This window comes from Dipodomys merriami, unplaced genomic scaffold (genome assembly GCF_024711535.1).
Source record: "Dipodomys merriami isolate MVZ:Mamm:240054 unplaced genomic scaffold, mDipMer1.0.p SCAF_11, whole genome shotgun sequence".
NCBI classification, from domain to species: Eukaryota; Metazoa; Chordata; class Mammalia; order Rodentia; family Heteromyidae; genus Dipodomys; species Dipodomys merriami.
The window spans coordinates 28,222,510-28,246,862 of record NW_027202382.1 but is presented as its reverse complement, the minus strand read 5'-3'; the positions used below and the strand labels follow the sequence as shown (position 1 = coordinate 28,246,862).

The 24,353-nt window shown below is 43.3% G+C and overlaps 1 protein-coding gene across 5 annotated transcripts in view; it reads left to right on the top strand.

Moving 5' to 3' along the window:
- Nucleotides 1-19,659, top strand: part of Susd1 (sushi domain containing 1) — a 144,243-nt gene extending 124,584 nt beyond the window's left edge. For 2 of the 5 annotated variants that reach the window (XR_011369726.1, XR_011369725.1), the window contains 2 exons: nt 16,687-16,796; nt 19,183-19,659. Coding sequence is in view for 1 of the 5 variants with exons in the window: in XM_070011680.1 (XP_069867781.1) it covers nt 13,620-13,655 (36 nt within the window). In the remaining 4 variants the exon portion in view is untranslated. Of the gene's footprint in view, nt 1-10,451; nt 12,087-13,619; nt 13,978-16,686; nt 16,797-19,182 lie in introns of those variants that run through there. The other 3 variants (XM_070011680.1, XM_070011663.1, XM_070011670.1) reach the window with 2 other exon arrangements.
- Nucleotides 19,660-24,353: the final 4,694 nt, after the last annotated feature.

The window sequence follows — 24,353 nt, the reverse complement described above, 5'->3', positions numbered from 1 at the left end:
CTAAGTGATACTGGCCACTATAAACTTAGTATATTCTGATTTTTCGAATGGTTTTGTGAAATGTAATGTAGTAACCCCATTGATAATCACTCTATAACTAGGAAAAGTTACTATCCCTAACTTACAAATATACAGAGATAGGAAGGTAAAGTCATTCATCATAGGCAACTAGTTAATACTAAACCAAGAATCAAGCTCAGGGAACTGTAGGACTTTTACCATTTCCGTGGGGCAGAATGAAGACTTTCAGTCACACAGGAAGGTCTGAATTTTGGATCATGACTCAAATGTAATAGCGTCAGGATCTTTTAAATAAAACTTGTTATTTGCACATTTCTATAATCAGAATTTGTCATGAAGACTCATACTGGCATAACCATCTTTGGAAAATCTGATTTACTCCAACATATTGAAAGATGTTAGAAGAAAAAAAAAAAGAAACGTTATAAAAATGCAGACCTTTCTATAAAAATATTAAAATTTATTTTTTAAAAAGTAAAGTGACAGGGCTGGGAAGGTGGCTCAGTGGTAGAGCACTTGCCTTGCATGCTCAAGGCCCTGGGTTCGATTCCTCAGCACCACATAAGAAAAAAGCCGGAAGTGGCGCTGTGGCGCAAGTGGTAGAGTGCTAGCCTTGAGCTGAAGAGCTGAGGGACAGTGCCCAGGCCCAGAGTTCAAGCCCCACAACTGGACCCCAAAAAAAAAAAAAAAAAGTAAAGTGACATTTACTCCCAAAATTCCTTTCTTATTTTAGATGCCATTTATGTCTTCAAACACCACCTATCTTGGTGATTTCATTATCTGGCAGATAATGGAAAACAAACAAACAAACAAGATTATATAAATAGCTTCTGCTTTCAAACTTACCTATTCTTTATCTGAGATAAAGCATGCATTTCAGTCTCTTACTTGACATTCTAAAACTCAAAAAGGAGAAGAAAAAGAAAAGAAAACTAGCTTCAGTCTTGCGATTCAGACTCCAGGCAGGTGTTACCTTATCTCCAAGTGAGCCAGGTGAGTCAGGACTCATTCTTCTTTCACAGGTCATTCTATCACAATCTTCCTCTCAGCAAAATATTTCTCCATGTACTTCCTGTTCACATTTCTGTAAGCTAAGTGCTGATGTACTCCAATTTACCATAAACATACAATGAGAAGTTATGCAACAAAAACTTGGAAGTGGTGACACTAGATGGGGTGTATAACTGGTTAGTTTGGTGTAAAGGAATTTACATATTTTTTCCCATGGCACATGCATCATCCGCTCCTGATGAATTCTACTCCTCCGCTGGCTTTCTCTTATAGTTCTCTTAGTTCATTATTTTACAAGGCAACCTCTGGGCTCTTTGTCCTCTAGTCTCTCTGCATTCCAAGCTTATTTTTGGTTAGGCTTTCCTGTAGGACCAAGAGTAGGGCGGGAACTGAGCTTGAAGGAGACCAGTTCACACCACTTGAAAGGAATGGGTGTACCCTCTGCGGTTTGCAGTGTAACTTGAACTGTTGGGATTTTTCTGGTAGAGAAAGAGGTCAAACAGCCTTGCCAAGCCTGAGCAGTTGGCCAACAGCTTTGTTCTAAGAGAATGTTTCCTGCCTCAGAACTGTTCAGGTGAGGAGTTGAGGATTTGCAGTGCTGTGGTTAGTAGGGTTTGTGGAGGAAGTGGGAATATTCTATTTCATCAAGACTTTCATATTCATTGGCACACCAGTTTATGATATTTGTTAAGGATTTCGAAATCGTTGTGTCAGTAGTTACTAGCTGCTCTTAAAACTGGCTAAGTAGAATTCTTAGTGCAGTTGGGCTCTGAGAGGTGGTCTGGTGAGCAGGAGGCATCAAAGGTGAGAAAGTTAAGAGTGAGGAGTGGAAGATGGGAGAATGGGCAGAGAAAAGTTGATGGCATGTAGGCAGGAGATGTGGCATCATCTCAGTATGAATGTCTGCTTATGCTTCGTGGTCAGAACGGATGAAAGATCTGGGTTTTAGAACTTGAGGACATTTTCATTCATTGTATTTTTTTTGTTGTTGTTGGTCGTGGGGCTTGAACTCTGGGCCTGGGCCCTGTCCCTCAGCTCTTCAGCTCAAGGCCAGTGCTCTACCGCTTGAATCACAGTGCCACTTCCGGTTTTCGAATGGTTTATTGGAGATAAGAGTCTCATGGACTTTACTTGCCCAGGCTGGCTTTGAACCGTGATCCTCAGATCTCAGCCTCCTGAGTAGCTAGGATTACAGTCATGTGCCACCAGTGCCTGGCTATATTCATTGTATTATTTATACAGACTTGCATATGTCAGGTAGTTCAAACACTGCAAGTGTTTTTAAAAAAATTTGTTTTAAAATATTTCTTTCATTTCAACTAGTTTCTTTTTGTCATAAGAGAGGTATAAAAGAGATCATTATGCTAGAAGATATTCTACCTCCTAACCAAAAGTATTTTAAAATTTTACTTCAAATTGATAAATAATAATTACATAGTGTTATTATTCCCCAGATCTAAGCCTCCCAAGTAGCTGACAGTTTATTTTATGCAAACTAAAAGTTTATTTTATGTAAAATTGTTTTAAAGTGCTTCCAGTGAAGGAAGAATAAGAAAAGGTAATAGAGAGGCTAAACATGATTCATGTACATTGCATACGTGTGTCATCAGAAATACCACAATGAAAGCTAATAAAAAATGAGAAGCAGAGAAGATCCAACTGAAACAAATGAGATCTCCCAAACTCCAAAGGCTTCCAATCCATTGCATTAATCCATCGCAAAGGAATGTAATGTAAACTTAACATCAAGAAGTTTACACAATATTCTGCTTATTTGTAAATTCATGCCAAGGGTAATTTATATTGTAGCATCTATCACTACTTCAGAGAAGTGAAATCATTTATTGCAACTCTTACTTTCTTTTTTTTTTTCTTTTTTCTTTTTCTTTTGTCAGTCATGGGACTTGAACTTGGGACCTGGGCGCTGTCCCTCAGCTCTTCAGCTCAATGCGAGCACTCTACCATTTGAGCCACAGTGCCACTTCTGCTTTTCTGATGGTTTATTGGAGATAAGAATCTCATGGACTTTCCTGCCTAGGCTGGCTTTGAACCGCGATCCTCAGATCTCAGCCTCCTGAGTAGTTAGGGTTACAGGCATGAGCCACCAGCACCTGGCTGCAAATCTTATTTTCTCAATGCTGTTGTCCTATTTGACTAAAAGTCCTAAGGGAAATATAATAAATTTACTTCTTCTAATATATATATATATATATATATATATATATATATATATATATATATATGGATAGATAGATAGATAGAGATAGATAGACTATATATAATTTACTTATGTATGATATATTACATATCAGGTAATACAATAAGTTCACTTTTTCCAGTATCTATACAATATATAGACAGTATATTTAATATATATACAACGATTTACTTTTAATATGCATACATTATCAATTGAATGAACATATCCATCACCTCAAATACTCATTTTCCTGTAATTGGAATGTTTAAAATCTACTCTTTTTAAGTTTTCAAGTATTCAATACATTATTATTTGTTTTTTGGTTTTTTTTGGGGGGGCGGTCCGGTTGTGGGGCCTGAACTCTGGGCCTGGGCACTGTCCCTCAGCTCTTCAGCTCAAGGCTAGCACTCTACCACTTGAGCCACAGCGCCACTTCTGGCTTTTTTCTTTTTGCTTATGTGGTGCTGAGGAATCGAACCCAGGGCCTCATGCATGCAAGGCAAGCGCTCTACCACTGAGCCACCTTCCCAGCCCCATCAATACATTATTATTAACAATAGCCATGTGCTATAAAATAGAACTTGCCTTGTCTAACTGAAATTTTGTACCTTTTGACCAATGTTCCTTTTTTCACTTTTTTTTTTCAGGAAAAATCACTTTGATAAAATTAAGACTCAAACTCTTTGAAAGCTCAACTTGATTTTCTAGGACATAAGAGTCATGTTGGCCATATAATAATAGTACAATGTCCAAGTCTGAAACATAAAATCCATAGTGGATTAATGAAATAAATAAAAACAGGTGCTGGTAGATCATGTAATCCTAGGACTTCAATTTGAAGCCAGCTCAGACAGAAAAGTTTCTGAGATTATTTCCAATTTACTCACAAAAAGCTGGAAGTGGAGCTGTGGTAGAATGCTTAGCTTTGAGCAAAAAGGCCCAGGGACAACACCCAGGCCCTGAGTTCAAGCCCCAGAACTGGCAGAAAAATAAAATATATGTGATAATTTTCTATGAAGAAAACATCCTCAGTAACCAAATGAAACATTTGAAGCAGCCTTCTTTCAATTTTATCTGAACTTCTTTTTTGACACTTTTTTTTTTGATCGGTCATGGGGCCTGAACTCTGGGCCTGGGCACTGTCCCTCAGCTCTTCAGCTCAAGGCTAGCGCTCTACCACTTGAGCCATAGCACCACTTCCAACTTTTTCTGTTTATAATGGTGCTGAGGAATTGAACCCAGGGCCTCAAGCATGCAAGGCAAGCACTCTACCACTAAGCCACTTTCCCAGCCCCATTTTTTTGGCACATTGAAGGAAGAATAGATGCCCATATTATAGGAGAAAAGAGAACATAGTTGAGAAGTTTTGTTATCCACCCATCCTTACCCTGTGCCAGAACCATTGCAAGCATCAGTTCTGTTCTACTTGTATTGGGATCAGCCATGTTAACCATGGGAGAAGTGGACCCTGAATGCCTTCAAAGCCTTCACTTGGTACATGGTGGAAGTTAAGTCTTGAGATATCTTTCTGTGTTGAAAGGAAAGGTGGATGGAGGCTTACTGTTGACATAGATCCTGATAAGGGAGGCTCTGTCTAGAGGATGCTCTTTGGAGGATAGACATCTTTCTTGATAGTAGGGTGAATTTCCCTTTCAACTTTTATTCCTCTGTACTTTTTGCTTCAGAGACTGTAATAACCTGGAAATACGCAAAGGACATTATGTTAAATGCAATAAGCCAGACACAGAAAAAACCACCGCATAATATCGAGCGTGTGAAATCTAAAATGGGATGATGGTCGCCAAAGTGTATAAATTGTCTGCTATAAGATGAATAGGTTCAAGATCTTTGATGTCCATCATAGTGAACATAGTTAATACATTGTATATTTGAATTTTTTGCTCAGAGCGTAGATCTTAAGTATTCTCACCACACACACACACACACACACACACACACACACACACAAAATGTAAGCCAGGCATCGGTGGCTCATGCCTGTAATCCAAGCTACTCAGGAACCTGAAATCTGAGGGTCACAGTTTGAAGCCAGCTCCAACAGAAATCCATAAGACTCTTATCTTCAATTAATCACCAATAAAAGCCAGAAGTGGAGTTGTGGCTTAAGTGGTAAAGTGCTAGCCTTGAGCAAAAAAGCACAGAGACAGTTCTCAGGCTCTGATTTCAAGCTCCAGGACTGGCACGCACACACACACACACACACACACACACACACACACACACACACACACACACACACAGAGGTAACTATACAAGGTGATAGATATGTTAATTAGTTTGATTGGAATAATCAATTTACAATATAGACCTATACCAAAACATCATTCTGTATATTTTGAAATATATATAAACATAGATATTTCTATACATAATTGTTTCTTATCAATTATACATCAGTAAAACTGAGAAGAAAAAGATCAGACCCAGGCAAGCTGAAACATGCTAAGTTCCTACAATAGTTCCCATGATTTTGCATCTCTATTTGAAGGTGAGATGCATTTCCATGGTAGAATGTTGGCTTAGTATGCACAAGGTCCTCTTGCCCAAAGGCTTTGATGGTTAAGAAACCAGGGTCTCTGAGTATAGGAGAAAGGCTCTATTGTGGCTCTTCCCTGCATCTTTGAGAGATGAATGGGCTGTGGAGTCACTCTCTCCCACTTCAGGGGAGACCGCTGGATTTGGGTACTTTCAACAGTCTCCTGGAGCCCACTGGGAGATTAGCAAAGAAGGAATCGGAATAAAGCATCATAAAACAACAAAATGACAGAGTGCTGGAGGAGGAACAACATCTAAGCACCATTCTGAGATCATACTGTCTCCATGTAACTCTGTGTACTAAAGTACCTGAGAGGGACATTCTTTTTGTATTTAAAAATTGCACCGATAGGAAAAGAAAAGTAATAACCAACCCTTTTGGGGGTAGAGGCGTGGTTCAGTTGGTAGAGCACTAGCCAATAAGTGAAAGCAGCCGCAGGTACTGAGTTTGAGTCCCAGTCTTGGATCTAGAAAAAGAAAAGAAAAAAATTGAACAAAATAGGTATCCTTTCCTGTGACATTGCATTTTTTTGGGGGGGGGGTCAGTTGTGGTAGGGCTTGAACTTGGGGCTTGGGTGCTGCCCCTGAGTTTGTTCACTCAAGGTTAGTGCTCTACCACTTTGAACCACAGCACCACTTCTGGGGTTTTTTGGTGGTTAATTGGAGAGGAGAGTCTTACAGACTTTCCTGCTCTGGCTGGCTTTGAACCACGATCCTCAGATCTCAGCATCCTGAGTAGCTAGACTATAGGCAAGAGCCACCAGCAGCCCAGCTTCACTGAACCTTCTTTTGGTTTCCATTTTAATTAAAACTTTAGCTTGCAACTGCTAACGATCAGTGTCACATCTTGTACCCAAAGACTCAGCAAGAGCTTGCAGCTGAACCAACAGCAGGAGCCTTTGTCACTTTGCACTCAGATTGTGCCACTATCGGATGATGGTGCAGTTGCTGCTATAATGGCCACATTTGAGATCACCATCTGCCACACATTCTCAGTCCTTGTGGACATTAGATATACTGTCTCAATTTTTTTCCAAAATGTAATGACTTGCTCCATGTCTGACCATGTCTTTGGTCTTTGGGACAAGAAAGTCCTATGGCAAATAGGCCAGGAGTTTGTAGTTGTTTGCTTGTTTTCCCAGTCACTTGTTCTGGAGTATGTATCTTCAGTCATTCAGCTAAGTCTATGATGTTGAATAGGAGCACAAAGCGTAGCATGACCGAAGCAGAAGCAGCACGGTGGCAGCACAAGGTAGGTAGTTCTTGATCTAGGCCTGGGTCTCAAGCTCTTCGAGCCTTCCAGGCTGGCCCTCGATCTCCTCTTGGCTGGCTCAGCAGGTGAAACTGTGTCACTTCTGCCTCCTGCTGTGTGTGTGTGTGTGTGTGTGTGTGTGTGTGTGTGTGTGTGTGTGTGTGTCTGCCATCTGCTTGGTTTCCATGGCAATAGCACATGGCAGACTGACTCTGGGACCTCCAGATAGGGAATTCTTCACCTTCAGTTTTGGTATAGGAGTGTGAGACAGCTGTCCCATGAAGCCTGAGCCTGGCCAGATTCTTTTTCTTCTTTTCCTTCCTCCCTCTCTCTCTCCCTCTCTCCCTCCCTCCCTTCCTTCTTTCCTTCCACCTTCTATCCCTTCCTTCCTTCTTTCCTCCCTCCCTCCCTTCCTTCCTTCCTTCCTTCTTTCCTTCCTTCCTTCCTTCCCTCTTTCTTTCTGTTTCTTTCTCTTTCTCTCTTTTTTTTTTTTTTTTGGGTCCAGTCATGGGGCCTAAACTCTGGGCCTGGGTGCTGTCCCTCAGCTCTTCAGCTCAAGGCTAGCACTCTACCACTTGAGCCACAGCGCCACTTCCGGCTTTTTTCTTTTTGCTTATGTGGTGCTGAGGAATCGAACCCAGGGCCTCAGGCATGCAAGGCAAGCGCTCTACCACTGAGCCAACTTCCCAGCCCCTCTTTCTTTCTTTGTTTCTTTGTTTCTTTCTTTCCTTGCCAAAGTATATTATACTAGCCAAAAGAAATCTCACCAACAACTTTTTTCAGTAATCATGAAAAAAATAAATGGTTGTTTTTAGCTTCTACATTTTGGGATATTTTGTGCTACAGTGAGAAATGAGTGAGAGAAAGAGAGAGACAGAGACAGAGAGACAGAGACAGAGACAGAAAGAGTCAGCATGTTAGCCAGCTTTTGGTTGCTATAACAAGTGCCTGAAAAAACTAACTTGTATAGAGAAAAGATTTAGCTGGGTGCCGGTGGCTCACACCTGTAATCCTAGATACTCAGGAGACTGAGGTCTGAGGATTGTAGTTCTAAACCAGCCTAGGCAGGAAAGCCCTTGAGATTCTTATCTCCAATTAACCACCAGAAAACCGGAAGTGGTGCTGTGGCTCAAGTGGTAGAGTGCTTGCCTTGAGCTGAAGAGCTGAGGGACAGCGCCCAGGCCCAGAGTTCAAGCCCTATGACCACCCCACCCCCCCAAAAAAGATTTATTTTGTTTTATTGTTTTAATGGCTCCAGTCCAAGATGTGCTTTTGGGCCTGTAGCAAGGTAGCATATCGTGGTGGGAGCAAACAAATAGGCAGGAGTATGCCCTTATAACCTTCAAGGGCAAGCCCCCAATGACCTAGATACCTCCCACTAGGTCCAACTTCTTAAAGGTTCCACCACCCAACAATGCTATGACAGATCAAGACTTCAGTGCATGGACCTTAGAATATTTAAGATCCAAACTATGCAGTCAGCATTATAGTTTCTCTGAGATCGAAGGTGGTCAAGAAAATAATTGATCTGAGTTCGATACAGACATGGAAAACCTTGGTGGAAGCTGAGGTGGTGACTCACACCTCTCCCAGCTACTCAGGAGGTAAGATCAACAGAACAGCTTGAGGTCAGCCCAAGGCAAAAGTTAGTAAGACCCTACCTCAATCAATAAGCCAAGCCTGGTGGCATGTACGTGTGCTCTCAGCCACATAGGAGACCATGGGTAGGAAGATCTGAGTCTGAAGCTGCTTCTAGGCAAAAATCCAAGACTTTACAACAATAAACGGACTGGGACGCATGGCTCACGTGGTAGATTGCCTGCCTAGCATGAGGCCCTCAAGACCACCAAAACTACACTTTACAAACAAAGAGAAAGGGGGAAACAAGGAAACCTTTGTGGAATGTCAAATAAATACATAAATAATTTGTAGACAGAAAGAACAGAATGGAATCTCAAGAGCACCAACATTTAAAGGAAAGAAAGAGCTTGGTAAGAAGGCCACAAAAGAGAAATAAGAAGCCAGGCGCTGCTGGCTCATATCTGTAATCCTAGCTACTCAAGAGGCTGAGATCTGAGGATTGTGGTTCAAAGCCAGCCCAGGCAGAAAAGTCCCCATGAGACTCTTATCTCCAATTCACCTCTCAAAAACTCAAAGTTAGAACTGTGGCTCAAAGTGGTAGAGCACTAGCCTTGAGCACAAAGAGGCTCAGGGACAGGGCCCAAGCCTTGAGTTCAAACCCCACAACCAACCAAAAAGAAAAAAGAAAGAGAGAGTGAAATAAGACATCATCAAAGACCATAGAGATTAGGAAAGAGAAAAGGATGGACAAGTCATAGGCTGAAGACAGACCAATGGATGGGTCTCCAAGTACCCATTAGATTAGCCACTACAAGAGCAGTTGAAGGGACATAGGAGAAGGCAGAGTCTAGTCTGTGAAAGAATGGAAAGGCAGGGAAAATACAAAGTCAATATAATGCAGACAATATAAGTCAGTTTGACTATAGCAAAGAAGGAATAATATAAATCTATCTTAAGACAGAGCTGTGTGGTATTCTATTTCTTAACACATGGTGTCAGTGTCTTTTTCTTAAAAAGCAAAAGGAGGAGTGGAGAGAGGGAGCATGGTGGTACACCCGTGTCATGCCAACATTTGGGATGCTGAGACAAGAGCATCATGAGTTCAAAGACAGCCTAGGATTCATAGCAAGACACACATGGACAAGGGTATGTGACAGTTCACAACTGCTCAACTGTTTCCTGGCTTCTTAGTGTTTCCAAGTCTTCTTTGAGAGTAGTTTATTTCTTCCTGACTTCTTCCTACAGGCATATCGCCTTCCTTTTTTAAAATTATCTTTACAGTCTTTATTTTTTCTCTTTTCTTTTCGGATCTCCTGGGATTTCAGGGCCTTGTGTTTGCGAGGCAGGTACTCTACTACTTGAGCCACTCCTCCACGCCTTTTTCATGTTATTTTTCTGATAAGGTCTTGTGATGTTGCAAACTCAATCCTCCTATTTATTAAGCCTCCGTCTTAGCGTGGGATCATAGGCGTGTGCTACCATGCCTGGCCCCTAAACTTTACATTTCAAAGATAATTACTGCTATCTGAATCTGCTATAATTCTCTTTGTTGATGTTAGTTTATGCTTCTTGAAAAAACATTCTTTTTACTCTGGGTTTGGTGGTATGTTTGTTTTTTTTTAATCTGCCTTGCTTAATTAGAATCTTGTTATCCAAGGAATCTTAATAATGCCAATTACTTGGCCAGAAAGAAAACAATCACATATCTTTCACAGAAACATTTTACAGATCAACTTATCCAACAACAACGGAAAAGGAGATGGAATTAGGTATATGAGACATGCTGATTTTTTTAAACCTTTTTTTTTTTTTTTTTTTTTTGCTTCACAGGCCTTAGCTGCTGTGTCCTGAAATAAAGCACCGTGTCTTGATGTAAATGGAGGGTTTCTTTTTCTCAGTCATTTGACACTGGCAGCTGCCAAGTGGGAATCGTCAAGTGTAAGGGACAGTTGGCGGCAAAGAGAAAGCAGGCTTAGCCCAGATGTCCTTCCTTCAGGATCCATCAGCTGCCTGAATGGAGTGTCTGGTCCACTAAAGCTGAGTCAGACGTTCCTGGGTGAGAGTTCCAGGACTTACCAAAGTGCCATAGAAAAACAGAAATCAACCCTGAGAGGAAGCAGAACCTGGTGCAGGAAGAGGATGGCAATATGGAAGGGGAAGGGAGAGAAGTGATGGAGGTAGAATTTGCTCTCTTGAGGTTGAGGTTGAGAAACTTGGTTGGAAATGCTATCTCAGCTAGTCACGGTACTCAAGCCTGTAATCCCAGACCTCAGGAAACTGAAGCAGGAGGATCAGGAGTTCAAGATGAATCTGAATACATACAGTAAAACTTGTTCCAAGAAAGAAAAAAAAAGAGACAGGCAACATTTTCTTTCTCATAAAGTAATGTTATATTTTGCATTGATGGTGTCTTAGATTAGGTAGAATGGACAATTGGAAATAGTTCAAAGAGCTCAATTTGTTGCCTTGTGAATCCCAGTTTGGAAACCACCAAATTGGGGAATGTGCTATCTCAATGTAGGCTTCTTTGGTGTTTTAAGGCCTTAAAAGGAATAAACATCCACTCTAGCACTCTGTTGTAGCTTTTTCTTCCTATAACTACTACTCAAGACTACTGAATACACAGCTCAACTGCTCTGGGACCTAAAGAATAGAGGGGCAGCTGGGCACCAGTGGCTCACACCTGTAATCCTAGCTACTCAGGAGGCTGAGATCTGAGGATCGCAGTTCAACGCCATCCCAGGCAGGAAAAGTCCATGAGACTCTTATCTCCAATAAACCACTCAGAAAACCAGAAGTGGCGCTGTAGCTCAAGTGGTAGAGTGCTGAAGAGCTGAGGGACAGCACCCAGGCCACAGTTCAAGCCCCAGGACTGACAAAAAAAAAAAAAAAAGAATGAAGGGGCAAGTGCCAGCTCAGTGTAGCAGGACTGTCCTCATCAGTGAGTTTATGCAAAGTTAAATAGAACACAGGAGACTTAACTACAAAATAGAGCACAGAAGACTGTAAAAAATAAACACAAAAAATGATGTACCGTGACCATTACAAAATAGAGCACAGAAGACTGTAGAAAATAAACACAAAAAACGATGTACTGTGACCATTAGTGCCCTTAATTGCAGTTATGTCACTACCACTAGAGGGTGCTGTTAGCCTAGGGGCAGATGGTCCATTAGAGGTGAGCCCAGAATCTTGGCACTGGGAATAGCCCCTGTTCTCTCCTTCATTTGAACAAGGAGAATTTGTAACTGCTAGAGAATCAATTGCTTAAGTTCCTGGAAAAGGGCAAGATGAAGCCAGACCACAGAAATATCTAACAAGCCAGAGCGGTCATACCAAACATGGACAGGTGCCTGGCATAAAGATAGAGGCCTGACCTTGGCTTCTGAGAGACAATAGGCATTTATCCCAGGCTATCTCTCTGATGCCAGCCAGAGAAACAGGGTTAGTAGGAAGGATCTAAAGCTTCAGTGTGAGGATTAAAAATTAAAAAAAAAATCATGGCCTGATTCCTGCGCTGGGGAGCGGAGTCTGGAAGCAGATGTAAATTCAAGAGTCCAACACTGGGATAAGAGGTAAAACAGGAAGCATCAGATTTAAGAGGGACGTGGAAGGAGGGAACATGGAAGAGGAACACTCAAGGCCCTGGTAGAAAGGGAGCTCTTTTCTTTTTTGGTCAGTCATGGGGATTGAATTCTGGGCTTGCGTGCTGTCCCTCAGATTTTTCAGCTCATGGCTAGTGCTCTCCCACTTGAGCCACAATGCTACTTCCAGTTTTCTGGTGGCTTATTGGAGATAAGAGTCTCATGGGCTGGCTTTGAACCATGATCCTCAGATCTCAGCCTCTTGAGTAGCTAGGATTACAGGCATGAGCCATTGACGCCCAGCTAGGAAGGGAGCTCTTAAGGCCACCTAGATGACCATAGGGAATGGGGAAGGCTGAGGGATGACACAGTGGCTGTTTCTCTCTGGGGGAAGCTACTGGACAGCTCAAGGAGTTCTGGGTGGTAGAAGCATCTCTTCCTGCTCTATGATTCACCATTCCCTTAGCAAGAGACTCTGGGTCTCTGAGTTATTTTACTGGTCTTGACAACCAGTAGTTTCTGTCTCATTGGTTTTCATTAATCTATGCTTTCTCTTTCTGCAGCTTTCACCTTCAAAAGAGGAAAAGGACCCCCTGTTCAAGCTAGCCCCCTCTTTCCAAACTACTCATTATCCCTTGCAAACACTGACCACTCTGCATCAGTGCAGCAAGGCAGTTTATTGAGAAAGTGAGAAAGGTGTTGTTCTTCCTGCCATTTGCCTTTATTTTCCTCGTGCCAAGGAAGCAATCGGCCTTCAGAGTTTCCTTGACCTAAGCTTTGGCTTACTATTTTGTGTTGCTGGGCTAAAGACCAAGGATGCAGCAGAAATTCGACTCCAGAACTCTGAAACCTAAGCTCAGGACACAGGAGCTAGATCCCTGAGAACAGAGAATTTTTTTATTGTTATTCTAAAGGCAATATATATAGAGAAGTTAGTTATATAAGTCAGGTAAAGAGTACATTTCTTTTTTTGGGGGGGGGGTCCAGTTGTGGGGCTGAACTCTGGGCCTGGGCGCTGTCCCTCAGCTCTTCAGCTCAAGGCTAGTGCTCTACCACTTGAGCCACAGTGCCACTTCCAGCTTTTTTCTTTTTGCTTATGTGGTGCTGAGGAATCAAACCCAGGGCCTCAGGCATGCAAGGCAAGCGCTCTACCACTGAGCCACCTTCCCAGCCCCAGTACATTTCTTTCTAAACAATGTCATCCAATGTTACCCCTTCTCTCACTCTCCCAGTTTTTCCCTCCCATCCTCACCTGCAAGTTGTATACGTCATTTTCCACATAGTGTCCAGTGAGTACCACTGCTGCATTTGAGAACAGAGATTTTTGAACGTGTCTGAGGAGTATTTTGTGCTCTTTGGCTGGAGGAAATGGCTTTTGGCTCTATGGCATGTAGTTTTCTTTCTTCTTTTGCAGTACTGCAGATTGAACCCATGGCCACATGCATGCTGAGCAAGTGCTGTGTCATTGAGCTACCTTTCCAGCACAGTCGCCCATATTTCTGTGAGAGGCATTCTTGAGCCTCTGGAAAGTAACACTTGAGAGACAAACAATGGAAAGCAGCATCTGAGAACTCATCTCCTGGATGGATTTGCCCCTTCACTGGCATGTTTGCCCCAGGCCATGTCAGGAGCTCTGCAGGATCCTTGTGCACCTGTGCTAGTGTGTGATGACAGGATGTCAAAATAACAGAACATCTGGATTTTGAGCTAGGTTGAATATGCCACTCATCAAGTTGATGAGATTCTTGCATGAATCTATCTTACTTGTTGAAATAAACAAATATGACATTTCTCTTTTTATATTTTTATTATCTTAAAGTAGTTGCACAAAGGAGTTGCCATTCAATAATGCAGTTTATGAATACAATGTGTCTTGATCCATGTCACCCCTTTTTACATTCTCACTCATGAGAACAATGTGACCTTTATACTGTGTACACAACAGTAAAATGTCTGTTATACTAGTTTACATAACCTGCCTATATTCCTGAGAGACATCTGTTAGACATCTAACTTTCAAGGCTCTAGAACATTTCCACTTCTCCTAAATGGCTCTCTTACCACCTTATCTGTGTTACATGTTTGTGATTAGCCTATTCGTGCTCTTGAAGTATTTCTTTTTTTTTTTTTTGTTCGGTCGTGGGGCCTGAACTCTGGGCCTGGGCGCTGTCCCTCAGCTCTTCAGCTCAAGGCTAGCGCTCTACCACTTGAGCCACAGCGCCACTTCCGGCTTTTTTCTTTTTGCTTATGTGGTGCAGAGGAATCGAACCCAGGGCATCATGCATGCAAGGCAAGCACTCTACCACTGAGCCACCTTCCCAGCCCCTTGAAGTATTTCTTTTGTTAAGAGACAGCCTTTAACACGCATTACTTGCCTGGCACAGTAACACACAGCTGTTTCAGGATCAGCCCTACCAGGGCCACTTGGTTTTGTGTGTTTTCAATGTTTGGTAAAACAGCTATACTAGGTGCCAGGTTTCCCATGGATTATATATATTATTTGGTTTCATTGCTACTCAAGAACATGGTGTAGTGTGCACCTTTCTTCCTGCTGCCCTTGCCCCCTACTACTCTCAGATCTTTCCAGTAGTTCTAGGAGTCCCTCAACCCACCATGGCCTCTCACCTCCACTTTGTGTGTGTCTGTGTATGTGTTCTGGTCTTGCTTAGGGCTTGCACTCAGGAATGGAGTGCTGACCTTGGGTTTTGTTGTTTTTTCTTTTGTCGGTCTTGGGGCTTGAACTCTGGGCTTGGGCGCTATCCCTCAACTCTTCAGCTCAAGGCCAGCACTCTACCGCTTGAGCCACAGCGCCACTTCTGGTTTTCTAGTGGTTTATTGGAAATCAGAGTCTCACAGACTTTCCTGCCCGGGCTGGCTTTGAACCGTGATCCTCAGATCTCAGTCTCCTGAATAGCTAGGATTACAGGTGTGAGCCACCAGTGCCCGGCTTGTCCTTGAGTTTTTGTGCTCAAGGCTAGCATCTAACACTTGAGCCACAGCTCCACTTCCAGCTGTTTCAGTGCTGAATTGGAGACAAAGCATCTCACAGACTTTCTTGCTAGGGCTGGCTTTGAACAGAGATCCTCAAAACTCAGCCTCCTGAGTAGCTAGGATTTATAGCCACCAGCACTCAGCTGTCTCACGTTGATTTTAAGTAGTTTGGAGGGATCTTTTTGCTTCCTTTTCATACATTTCTTGGATAGGATACCCCCTTTTTCAGGAAGTGGAATTATAAGTCACCTGCTAGAAACTTCCTTCCTTTCTTCTTCTTTTTATCCACAAGTTTAGACCAAAAATGTCCATTGTTCCTCGTTCCTCCATATTGAGATCATCAGCAAGGGCTGACAGTTTGATCTTCACAAACCATAGTGTACATATTTTACCTTGGTAAACAGAATAAGCACAAGAATAAATAGGGCAGATTGTTAGCTGTCAAGGAAGGCTGTTAAGGAGGATAAAGATCTGACTGGCTGGGAACAAGAATGGAAGTCTCAAGGTTTGAAGACAGGGTGAGAAAAGGCTGAGTTTAAAACTTCCTGTGGTGCCAGTGGTGGTACATGCTTGTCATTCCAGCGCATGGGAAGCAGATGTAGGAAGATTACAAGTGTCAGGCCAGCTTGAGCTAAATAGCAGGACCTTATGTTAAAAAAAAAAAAAAGACTTGAGTTTTCACTCTGCCAGAAGAAAATGTCCCCGAGAATTAATATATGTACACTTCCGAGAATTAATATATGTATACTTCCTAGTTTTAGATCAGAAAGTTTGGTGGCATTAGATCAGACTTCACAGCAGATCCATGCACCACAGGGTAGAATTTTCCAGATGGTATTCATCTCAGGTGGTTTGGTGGTGTTCTTAAGGGCAGTTCGAACCCAGGTCTGAGAAGCAGGAGACTGTTGGGTGGTGAGTGCTTATTTTCTGGGTCTGTAGCTCAGTGGCTGATTTTGTTCAGAGCAGGGACCCCATTAGTCAAGGTCTAGAGGGAGTTTTTCCAGAGAAAGAAAATGTGGGCAGGGTGGATAATGGTGAGGAGGAGTTATTTATGTCCAACCAATCCCTGGGCCCCCTGAGACTGAGAGCCTCTGGACTCCTTTTAGGAACCATTGAGAAAGGACTTCTTTCTGCCTTGAGTCAGGGTAGTTCTGAAGCCACAAGCCAGTGCCCTGGTATTGTAAGTACCAGATACCAGATTCTAATTGGAACCACTATGTTCCCCACCAGCTGGGAACTGGGGACAGGACAGCTGCCTGCATTCCATACAGATGTCAGTTTCCCTTCCCTGGGGAGGGCTGGCTCACTCTCGATCAGGCCCCAGAGGAAACCCTTACATATGCATCTCCTTCCTCAGCCCTTCAGCTTTATAGGAGGATGTGGAAGTGGAGGCGTTTCCTGACTTTGGTTACCATTCATTGGTTGGAGACCTTGAGAAACTCGCCTGAGCTTTTGAAGCCTATTGTTTTGTTTTGTTTTTCATTTGAAAGATGGAGAAAAATGATTTCACATGTCCTCTCCAATGAGTTACTGAAGACGGTTCAGTGCCTGCTCAAATGAAGCAAAACATTTTAGTTACGGTGATCGCTATCCCAGACTGGTATGTATCTTTGTATGTAACTCTGTAGCAAGTGAGAGAGGAGACTCCCAAGTTGGTGCAACGGTGCATCCATGGCACACAGCACCGTGCTAGTGCATCTCCAGGTGAGGCAGGGATGCAGGAGGAGTAGCATCCTCACAGGTCCCAACTTTCTCAGCTCTGCCCCTAGCTCAGGAACCTCAGGTTTGCTGCACACTAGCATCAGGGAAGCACATATTTCCAGACAGATCAGAGTAAACCTCAACCTCAAGAAAGTGGCTGATACTGGCTGGAATTAACTTTGGCTCAAAAGCACTTGGGGGTCTGGATTCCACTGCCCAAAGGGAGTGCATGAGTCATCTTCCTGGACAAATGGGCTGGAGTGGGCTTGTGGCTGTCATGTCCCTGACTTCCATTTGTCATAGCCATCTGTCCTCCCTACCTCTCAGTACCCAGTAGCCATCCAAGTGGCTCTATATCTTGGGGAGTCTTTCTGCACAAAGCTGACTGTGGTTCAGAGGAAGTTTGTCCCACTTCTAGCTTATGAGCATTATTAATGGCATTATTAATGTCTTTTTTTGCTTTTAATGAAATTATTACTACTCACTAAAGAGAAACAGATCACAAAACCAACATTTCTAGAAGGTTACAGAGCTTAAAGCTTTTGCCTCTCTGGTCTCTATTCCCCATTAACTTACTTATTCATTGAATCATTGATTCATTGTTCTATATAATGAGGATGTTTAGGCCCTGGAGATACAGCAGTGGACAAGATAGATGCAGGTGTGGCTCCTGCTTTAATGCAGTTCCCAATGCCCTCCCCACCCCCCCCCCCCCAGTCCACCAAAAAGTCATGGAAACCTACTGACATATGCTCTGTAATGTTCAGGTTTTATCAGGAGCCCCATGGTAGCTTTACTCAGAAAAGTCTGTGTTTTAGGCCAGAGTCAGGGTTCACAGTGTGAGTTGTTGACCTGGAGTAGCTGGAATCAGTGAAGCTGGGATGGATGTCTTCATCCTGGCAGAGGAGAGAAGCCAGTCAGGGCCGTAAGGACAGTGTTATTTGTTAGCAAGCTGGGTGTGGTAGCTCAAGCCTGTAGTTCTAGCTTCTTGGAAAGTGGAGATCACGGAATCATGGATCAAGGCTTGAAACTCCATTTCAATCAATGGCTGGATGTAATTGCATGCACCAAGTCATCTCAGTGGTAAAGGGAATCACAAATAGGAGGATCACAGTCTAGGCTAGCCTAGACTAAAACAAGAACCTAATCTCAAAACAATCAATGCAAAAAAGAAATGTGTCTGTTAGAATGGCTCAAGTGGTAAGAGTGCCTCAAACACATTAAGTCAAAATATTAGGAAGAGGTGAGGAAGCAGAGTTCAGGGGAGATGCTCATTTGTGGGGCCTAGGGGCTCTTATCTACCTCGCTGGGAGCTGGGTAAGGTGGTTCTCAGCACTGCCTCCTATAGTGGAGATAATCAGAAAAACAACCCCTTCACCCAACTGTACAATTGGTATCTCTGAGCAACCCATCTGTTTCCTGTACATTTGAGAATGATTCCCTTTGGGCATTACCTTTAATAATCATGGACTCGGGGACTAGTCAATTTATTTTTTCAAGAAAAATCAGAAATCTGGATTCGAATATGAAATCTACACATCTTAATTAAACACATCTACACATCTTAATATACAATTAAAAATATGACAACAAAGAGCCCAAGCGAGTCCTTCTCTAGGACTTCGTGTACACAAACCAACCAGAGACACCCGGCTACTCTCATCCTGCTGCATCTTGCGACATCTTGACAATATCAAAGTTGAGCTCAGAGGCCTTAGACTGCCGTTCTGCAACAAGTTAAGTCCACAGAGCTTGGGACACTTCTTCGTTGTTGTGTGCACATTACTCTTGCCAAAACTCTACAGTAGGGTCACAATTCCCTTCTCTGGGCTTAAAGAGAAGTAGAAAGGGAAGGGCTGGGAGAGAAAGAGAAGCAAAAGAAGATAAAGAACTGGGAGAAAGAAAATCAGATTCTGTGCCAGAATATGCAACCGCTCTGTTACCACATTCAATCCGTACTGCTCTGGAGGTAAGCACTCTTCCTGTTGGTCTGAAGAGAAAAGTTACCCAAGGCTCTTGAAGCCAGAGCTTGCTGGAAGAAACCTTTACACTTTCTAATATGATCCTGGGGAAATGACCTGAAGGACATCTGGACTGGGGCCTTAGGGGACAGGATGCACCGTCCATCTCTCCCTGTGCACTTGCTCAACTCTGCAGCGCTGCTGTCCACAGCTCCAGGCAGCTAGGATGAAGGCAAGTTCTGTGCCCGAGTGAAGGGGAAAAAATCCAACCCTTCCTCTGTGCTCTATTCATGAGTGTTTATTGTACAACTGCTTTCTTTGCAGCTCTGTTTTTGGAGACTGGGAATGTATAGGAGCAGCTGAGAAACCAACTTCTTCCTGGAAACAACTGTCAGGGTAATAAAGAGACCCACAGCTCCCTGCAGGACAGCGAGGACATCGGATTTCTGAGGCACCTTGTTGCTGAGTGACGATGAGGAGGCCCAGGGCTACCCTCCTCTATCAACACAGAATTGGTGAAAGTTTATTCACAGAGCAGGGTGACGCCATCTCCAGGCAACATTCAGAGCAGGGACCCACTGGTCAGAATAATTATGTTGTTTCATTCAAAATCACGTATCTGGAATGCTATTCAGCCAAAGAGGGCAGATATGTTTAAAAGTCTTTATGTACACGTGTGACAATGGAACAATGAAGCTGAGACTGGTTTGGAGTGGGAAGGGGAGTCGGGAAGGGGAGTAACAAAAGAGCAGTTCTGATCAAGATCTATCATATACATAGTTGGGCATGTTAAAATGAACCTTTCCCCCTTTGCAATGAATTGATTCTAATAAAAATTATATATATATATATATATTTAGAACAAAATGCTAAACACTTGAGTATGAGTGAACCTTAAACACGTACTGAAGGGTTGGAGGTGTGGCTCAGGGGGTAGAGTGCCAGCCAATGAGTGAAAACAAGCATCAGATACTGAGTTCAAGTCTTATTTTAAACCCCCCCTAAAAAAAAAAAACTAACTGAAAAAAGCTAGACAGAAAAGACTCGTGCTGAATGACTATACTGCAATAAAATACCCAGGGTGAGAAATAAAATATCAATCCACAGAGACAGACACTAGATGACTGGTTGGTCGTGTGGGAATGGGAGAGTAAGCGGGAATTAAACAATAATATTTAATAATGATTAAGGAACTTATAATTAAATTTTAAGTGAGTGTGAGGGATCTTACTATTTGGTGGGAATTTTTGAAAAACTGGATGATTGTATTAGGTAGACAACTGTGTACGTTTTCTAGAATTAATTCAATTGTAATCTTAAAACAAGGGAAATTTATGCCATCTACACACACACACACACACACACACACACACACACACATACACACACACACACACACACACACACACACACACACACACACACACACACACACCCTCGGGGCCTGAGAGAAGCCTATAAGCATAGCACCTTGTACCTTTTCTTTTTTGTCTGTCATGGGGCTCAGGGCCTGGGCACTGTCCTTGAGCTTTTTCACTCAAGGCTAGCATTCTACCACTTTGAGCCACAGCTCCACTTCCAGTTTTCTGGTGTTAGTTGGCGATAAGAGTCTCACGGACCTTCCTGCCCAGGCTGGCTTTGAACCATGACCCTCAGATCTCAGCCTTCTGAGTAGCTCAGATTACAAGTGTGAGCCACCAGCGCCTGGCTAACCATAGCAATCTTTACATGTACACCAAGCCAAAGAGGAAATTAGACAGCAACAGAAACAGTACCTCTATTCCTAGATTGCAACTTTTCTCATGAAATCTGCATTGATTGAGACAGGATCATAGTCACACAGGTACTTGTTGGGAGAGAGGGGAATCTGGAAGGCCACTTGAGTTTGGTTCCACTTAGCTTGGCTAAGGGCAGGTCAAGGTGGGAAGAAACAGAGCCACGTTCGGTTGATGGTGACTCTCACCAGAGCCCTCCTTGGCACCCACCTTCCTGCTCTTAGTAGAATAGTAGTGAGTTTTAGAGGAAAGGCATGATATTTAACTATTTTCACCACAGTGTAAGAGGGGAATGAAAGGGGCTGGGAAGGTGGCTTTGTGGTAGAGCACTTGCCTTGCATGCCTGAGGCCCTGGGTTCGATTCCTCAGCACCACATAAGCAAAAAAGAAAAAAGCTGGAAGTGGTGCTGAGGCTCAAGTGGTAGAGCGCTAGCCTTGAGCTGAAGAGCTGAGGGACAGCGCCCAGGCCCAGAGTTCAGGCCCCACACTGGAACCAAAAAAAAAAAAAAAGAGGGGAATGAGAGTTAAATGGGTCCTTGAACAAGGAAGCCACAGGAAAGGGCAGAACTTTTCGCAATCATGGTCATACCTGCGCAGAGCTGAGCCTGAAGGCTCTAGAGGACAGCACCCAACAGGGTCAAGGAGCCAGTCCTCCATGAGCACAACCTTACTCTCAGCTCAGCTTTGGAGTAGCCCTATCTCCTCCATTAAAAGCATGAGATTTGGAAGGGATTTGTCTGGTTTCCAGCCCTTACTCCTCCACCCTGTTACTCACCGCATTCTGAGTACATTTACTGAGCATCCATGTAGTACCAGGTCCCATTAGCAAACTAAAGAGACAGGACCTCTATCCATAAGCAACAATAAGCAATCCATAGTCAAATGGCACCATGTGCTGGTTGGGGAAAGGTCAATACTATGAGGGAGAAAAGCTGGGAAGATGAGATGGGGATACAACTGCTGGTCACTGAAGGCTTTGACCGAGATGACGGTGCATGAGTCACATCTGGAAGGAGGCCAGGTGAGCCACATGGACTCCTGGGGCTAGCAGAGCCAAATGGACAGTGAACAGTGAGTGAAGAGGCCAGCGAGGCAGAGCATAGCACAAGGGGGAGAGGCCCAGGGATCCATTACAGGCTCCAGGAGGTGCCCCTGGTTTGTATTTGAGAGAAAGGCTCAGTAATAGAGAGAGGGAAGGTTAGGGGTCATGTGCTCCAATTTACAATGGAAAAACTTAAAATTGACCACTGCATTTAAAGGACTCCAGGGGCCTATGGAGGATACAACAAAGAAGATCAGGATGCCACTGCAGTCATTTAAGTGACAGTGGGTGAAACTTGGGGCTTGGGTGGAGTAAGAAGAAGTCAGATTCTGTATGGCTTTAAAATTCAACTAACATCCTAGTTGCATGACTTTCAAAATATCTTTTAACCTCTTTAAGTTTCAATTTCCTCATCTATAAAAACCATAGTCACCACAGCTGAGAGGATTACAGAGCAGGTTAAATGTGGAAATCACTCAGCTCAGTCTTTAATAGGTAGTTCCAAAAGCTCTTATCCACTTGGCTGGCACTCTGCCACTTGAGTGACGCCTCCAGAGCTGCTCTTTTGCTGATTATTTTGGAGATAGAGTCTCACAGACCTTTCTGCCCAGGCTGACTTGGAACCACAGTCCTCCAGATCTCAAAGTCTCCTGAGTTGCCAGGATTGCAGGCATTAGGCACTCAGCTGACTACTGTTGAGGGATGGACTGTGTGCTAAGCACTGTAGACTTATAAGCAAGTACATAAACAGCACAATCTCATCGTGACCTGGGAGGACAATGGGTAGCTTTCCATAACGAAGATAGAAAGGCCAGAAGCCTAAACAATGAGAAAGAGCCAGCTACATCAGAAGAATGTTCTAGAAAGAGAGAATTGCAAGTGCAAAGGCTTTAAATTAAATAATGAACTTGCTCAAAGCTAGGGCTGTGACAAGGTGAGTGAGGGACTCTTGGGGCCAAATACAAGGCTAGATCTTGTCTTCATTTAAAGTATTCATAGTTTGGCTAGGCCAAGTGGCTCACACCTGTAATCCCAGCTACTCAGGGATCAAGAGGATCATGGTTCAAAGTCAGCCTAGACAAAAACTTGGACCTCATCTCAACAAGAACAACAACAACAAAAACCTGGGCTTGGCAGCGTGCATCTGATATTCCAGCTACAAGGGAGATATAAATAGGAGAATCACAGTCCATGCCAACCTGGGAGAAAATGTCAGACCCTACTCAAAAAGTAACTAAGCAAAATGAGCTGGGGCTCAAGTGGTAGAGAGCCCACCTAGAGGTCTTGAATTCAAATTCCAGCAATGCCAAAAACAAATTGATAGTTTATACATGATGAACTTTTTTGGCATAAAAGACGTTTCTTTTTCATATTATTGCTGAGGTATTTTGAGGTTTTCTGGGGGGGGCACCTATTAAATGATGTGCCAAAGGGAACAGCTCATTTGCCTCTCCCTGGGAGTGGAGTCCTAGCCCTATGTATGGAGGAAGCGGAATAATACAGTAGCTATGATGTTATGATGCTGATGTTGTAGGTTAAGATGCTTCCATACTGAGCAAGACCTGGGATTGTGTGATTTGTGGTTTTTGTTTTGGGTTTGGGTTTAAGACAGTATCTCTCTATGTTGCCCAGTTTTCTCCTTCTCTACTGGCTTAAGTCATCCATCTCCCTCAATTTTCAAAATGCTGGAACTACAGGCCCAGGTATTCTAGAAGAGTCCTGTCAGAGGTATTTTTCCTGACTCAGATCCTTGAAGTTCTAAATCTGTTAGTAGCTGCTCCTTCTCTTCTCCTGTGAGAATATACACATTCATAGGACACCTCAGATCTCCTTCAAATTATTCCATCCTCAACTCTGATGTCCCAACCAGTCCTTCCCAGGCCTGCCCTGTGATGATGTCACCATTCTCTTCCAGCTTCAGGTGACTTAACTGTCTGCACAGTTCTTTTGAATATAAGAGCATGTGTGTGTTGGTGAGGGCATAGGGCAGAGGGAGAGCTTTTGCCCAGCATGTGTGAGGCCCTGACTGTGATCACTAGCACCAACATAACAAAGTTTGTAAGTTGGGTGCTGAGAGCTGATGCCTAGAATCCTAGTAACTCAGACGGCTGAAAATGAGAGGATCGTGGCTCAGGACCAGCCAAGGCAGAAAAGTTTGTGAGCTCCTCCCCCTCCTCAACCCACAGCCAGGCCCAGTGATATGTGTCTATCATCAAACTAATGGGAGGCTGAGATTGGGAGAATCATGGCTCCAGGCCAGTCTGAACATAAAAGCCCAAGAGACTTCATCTTGGTGGAGGAAAAGCTTGACTCAGTGGTACATGTCTTTCATCTCAGCACGGAAAGGCTAAAGTAAGCAGATAGATGAACCCTATCTTTTTAAAAAGGCAAAAAAATAGGGCTGGAGACATGGCTCAAGTGATAGAGCTGACCTAGCAAGCTTGAGACCTAAATTTTAATCCCCACCAAGAAGTGTACAAACGGCAAAGCTCTAACAAAATCTTATCTTCTGGTTCTATCTAGCAAGACTCTAGACCTCTCTGGTGACATTGGAAAAACACTTGTCGTCCTTATCTGTCCGTCTGGGGGTGGGCACCAGCCTGGGATGTTCAAAAACTTTTGGTGCACATGAATAGCTTTGCCTTTTCAGGTTTATAGAGCCTCCTTTTGGAAATCGA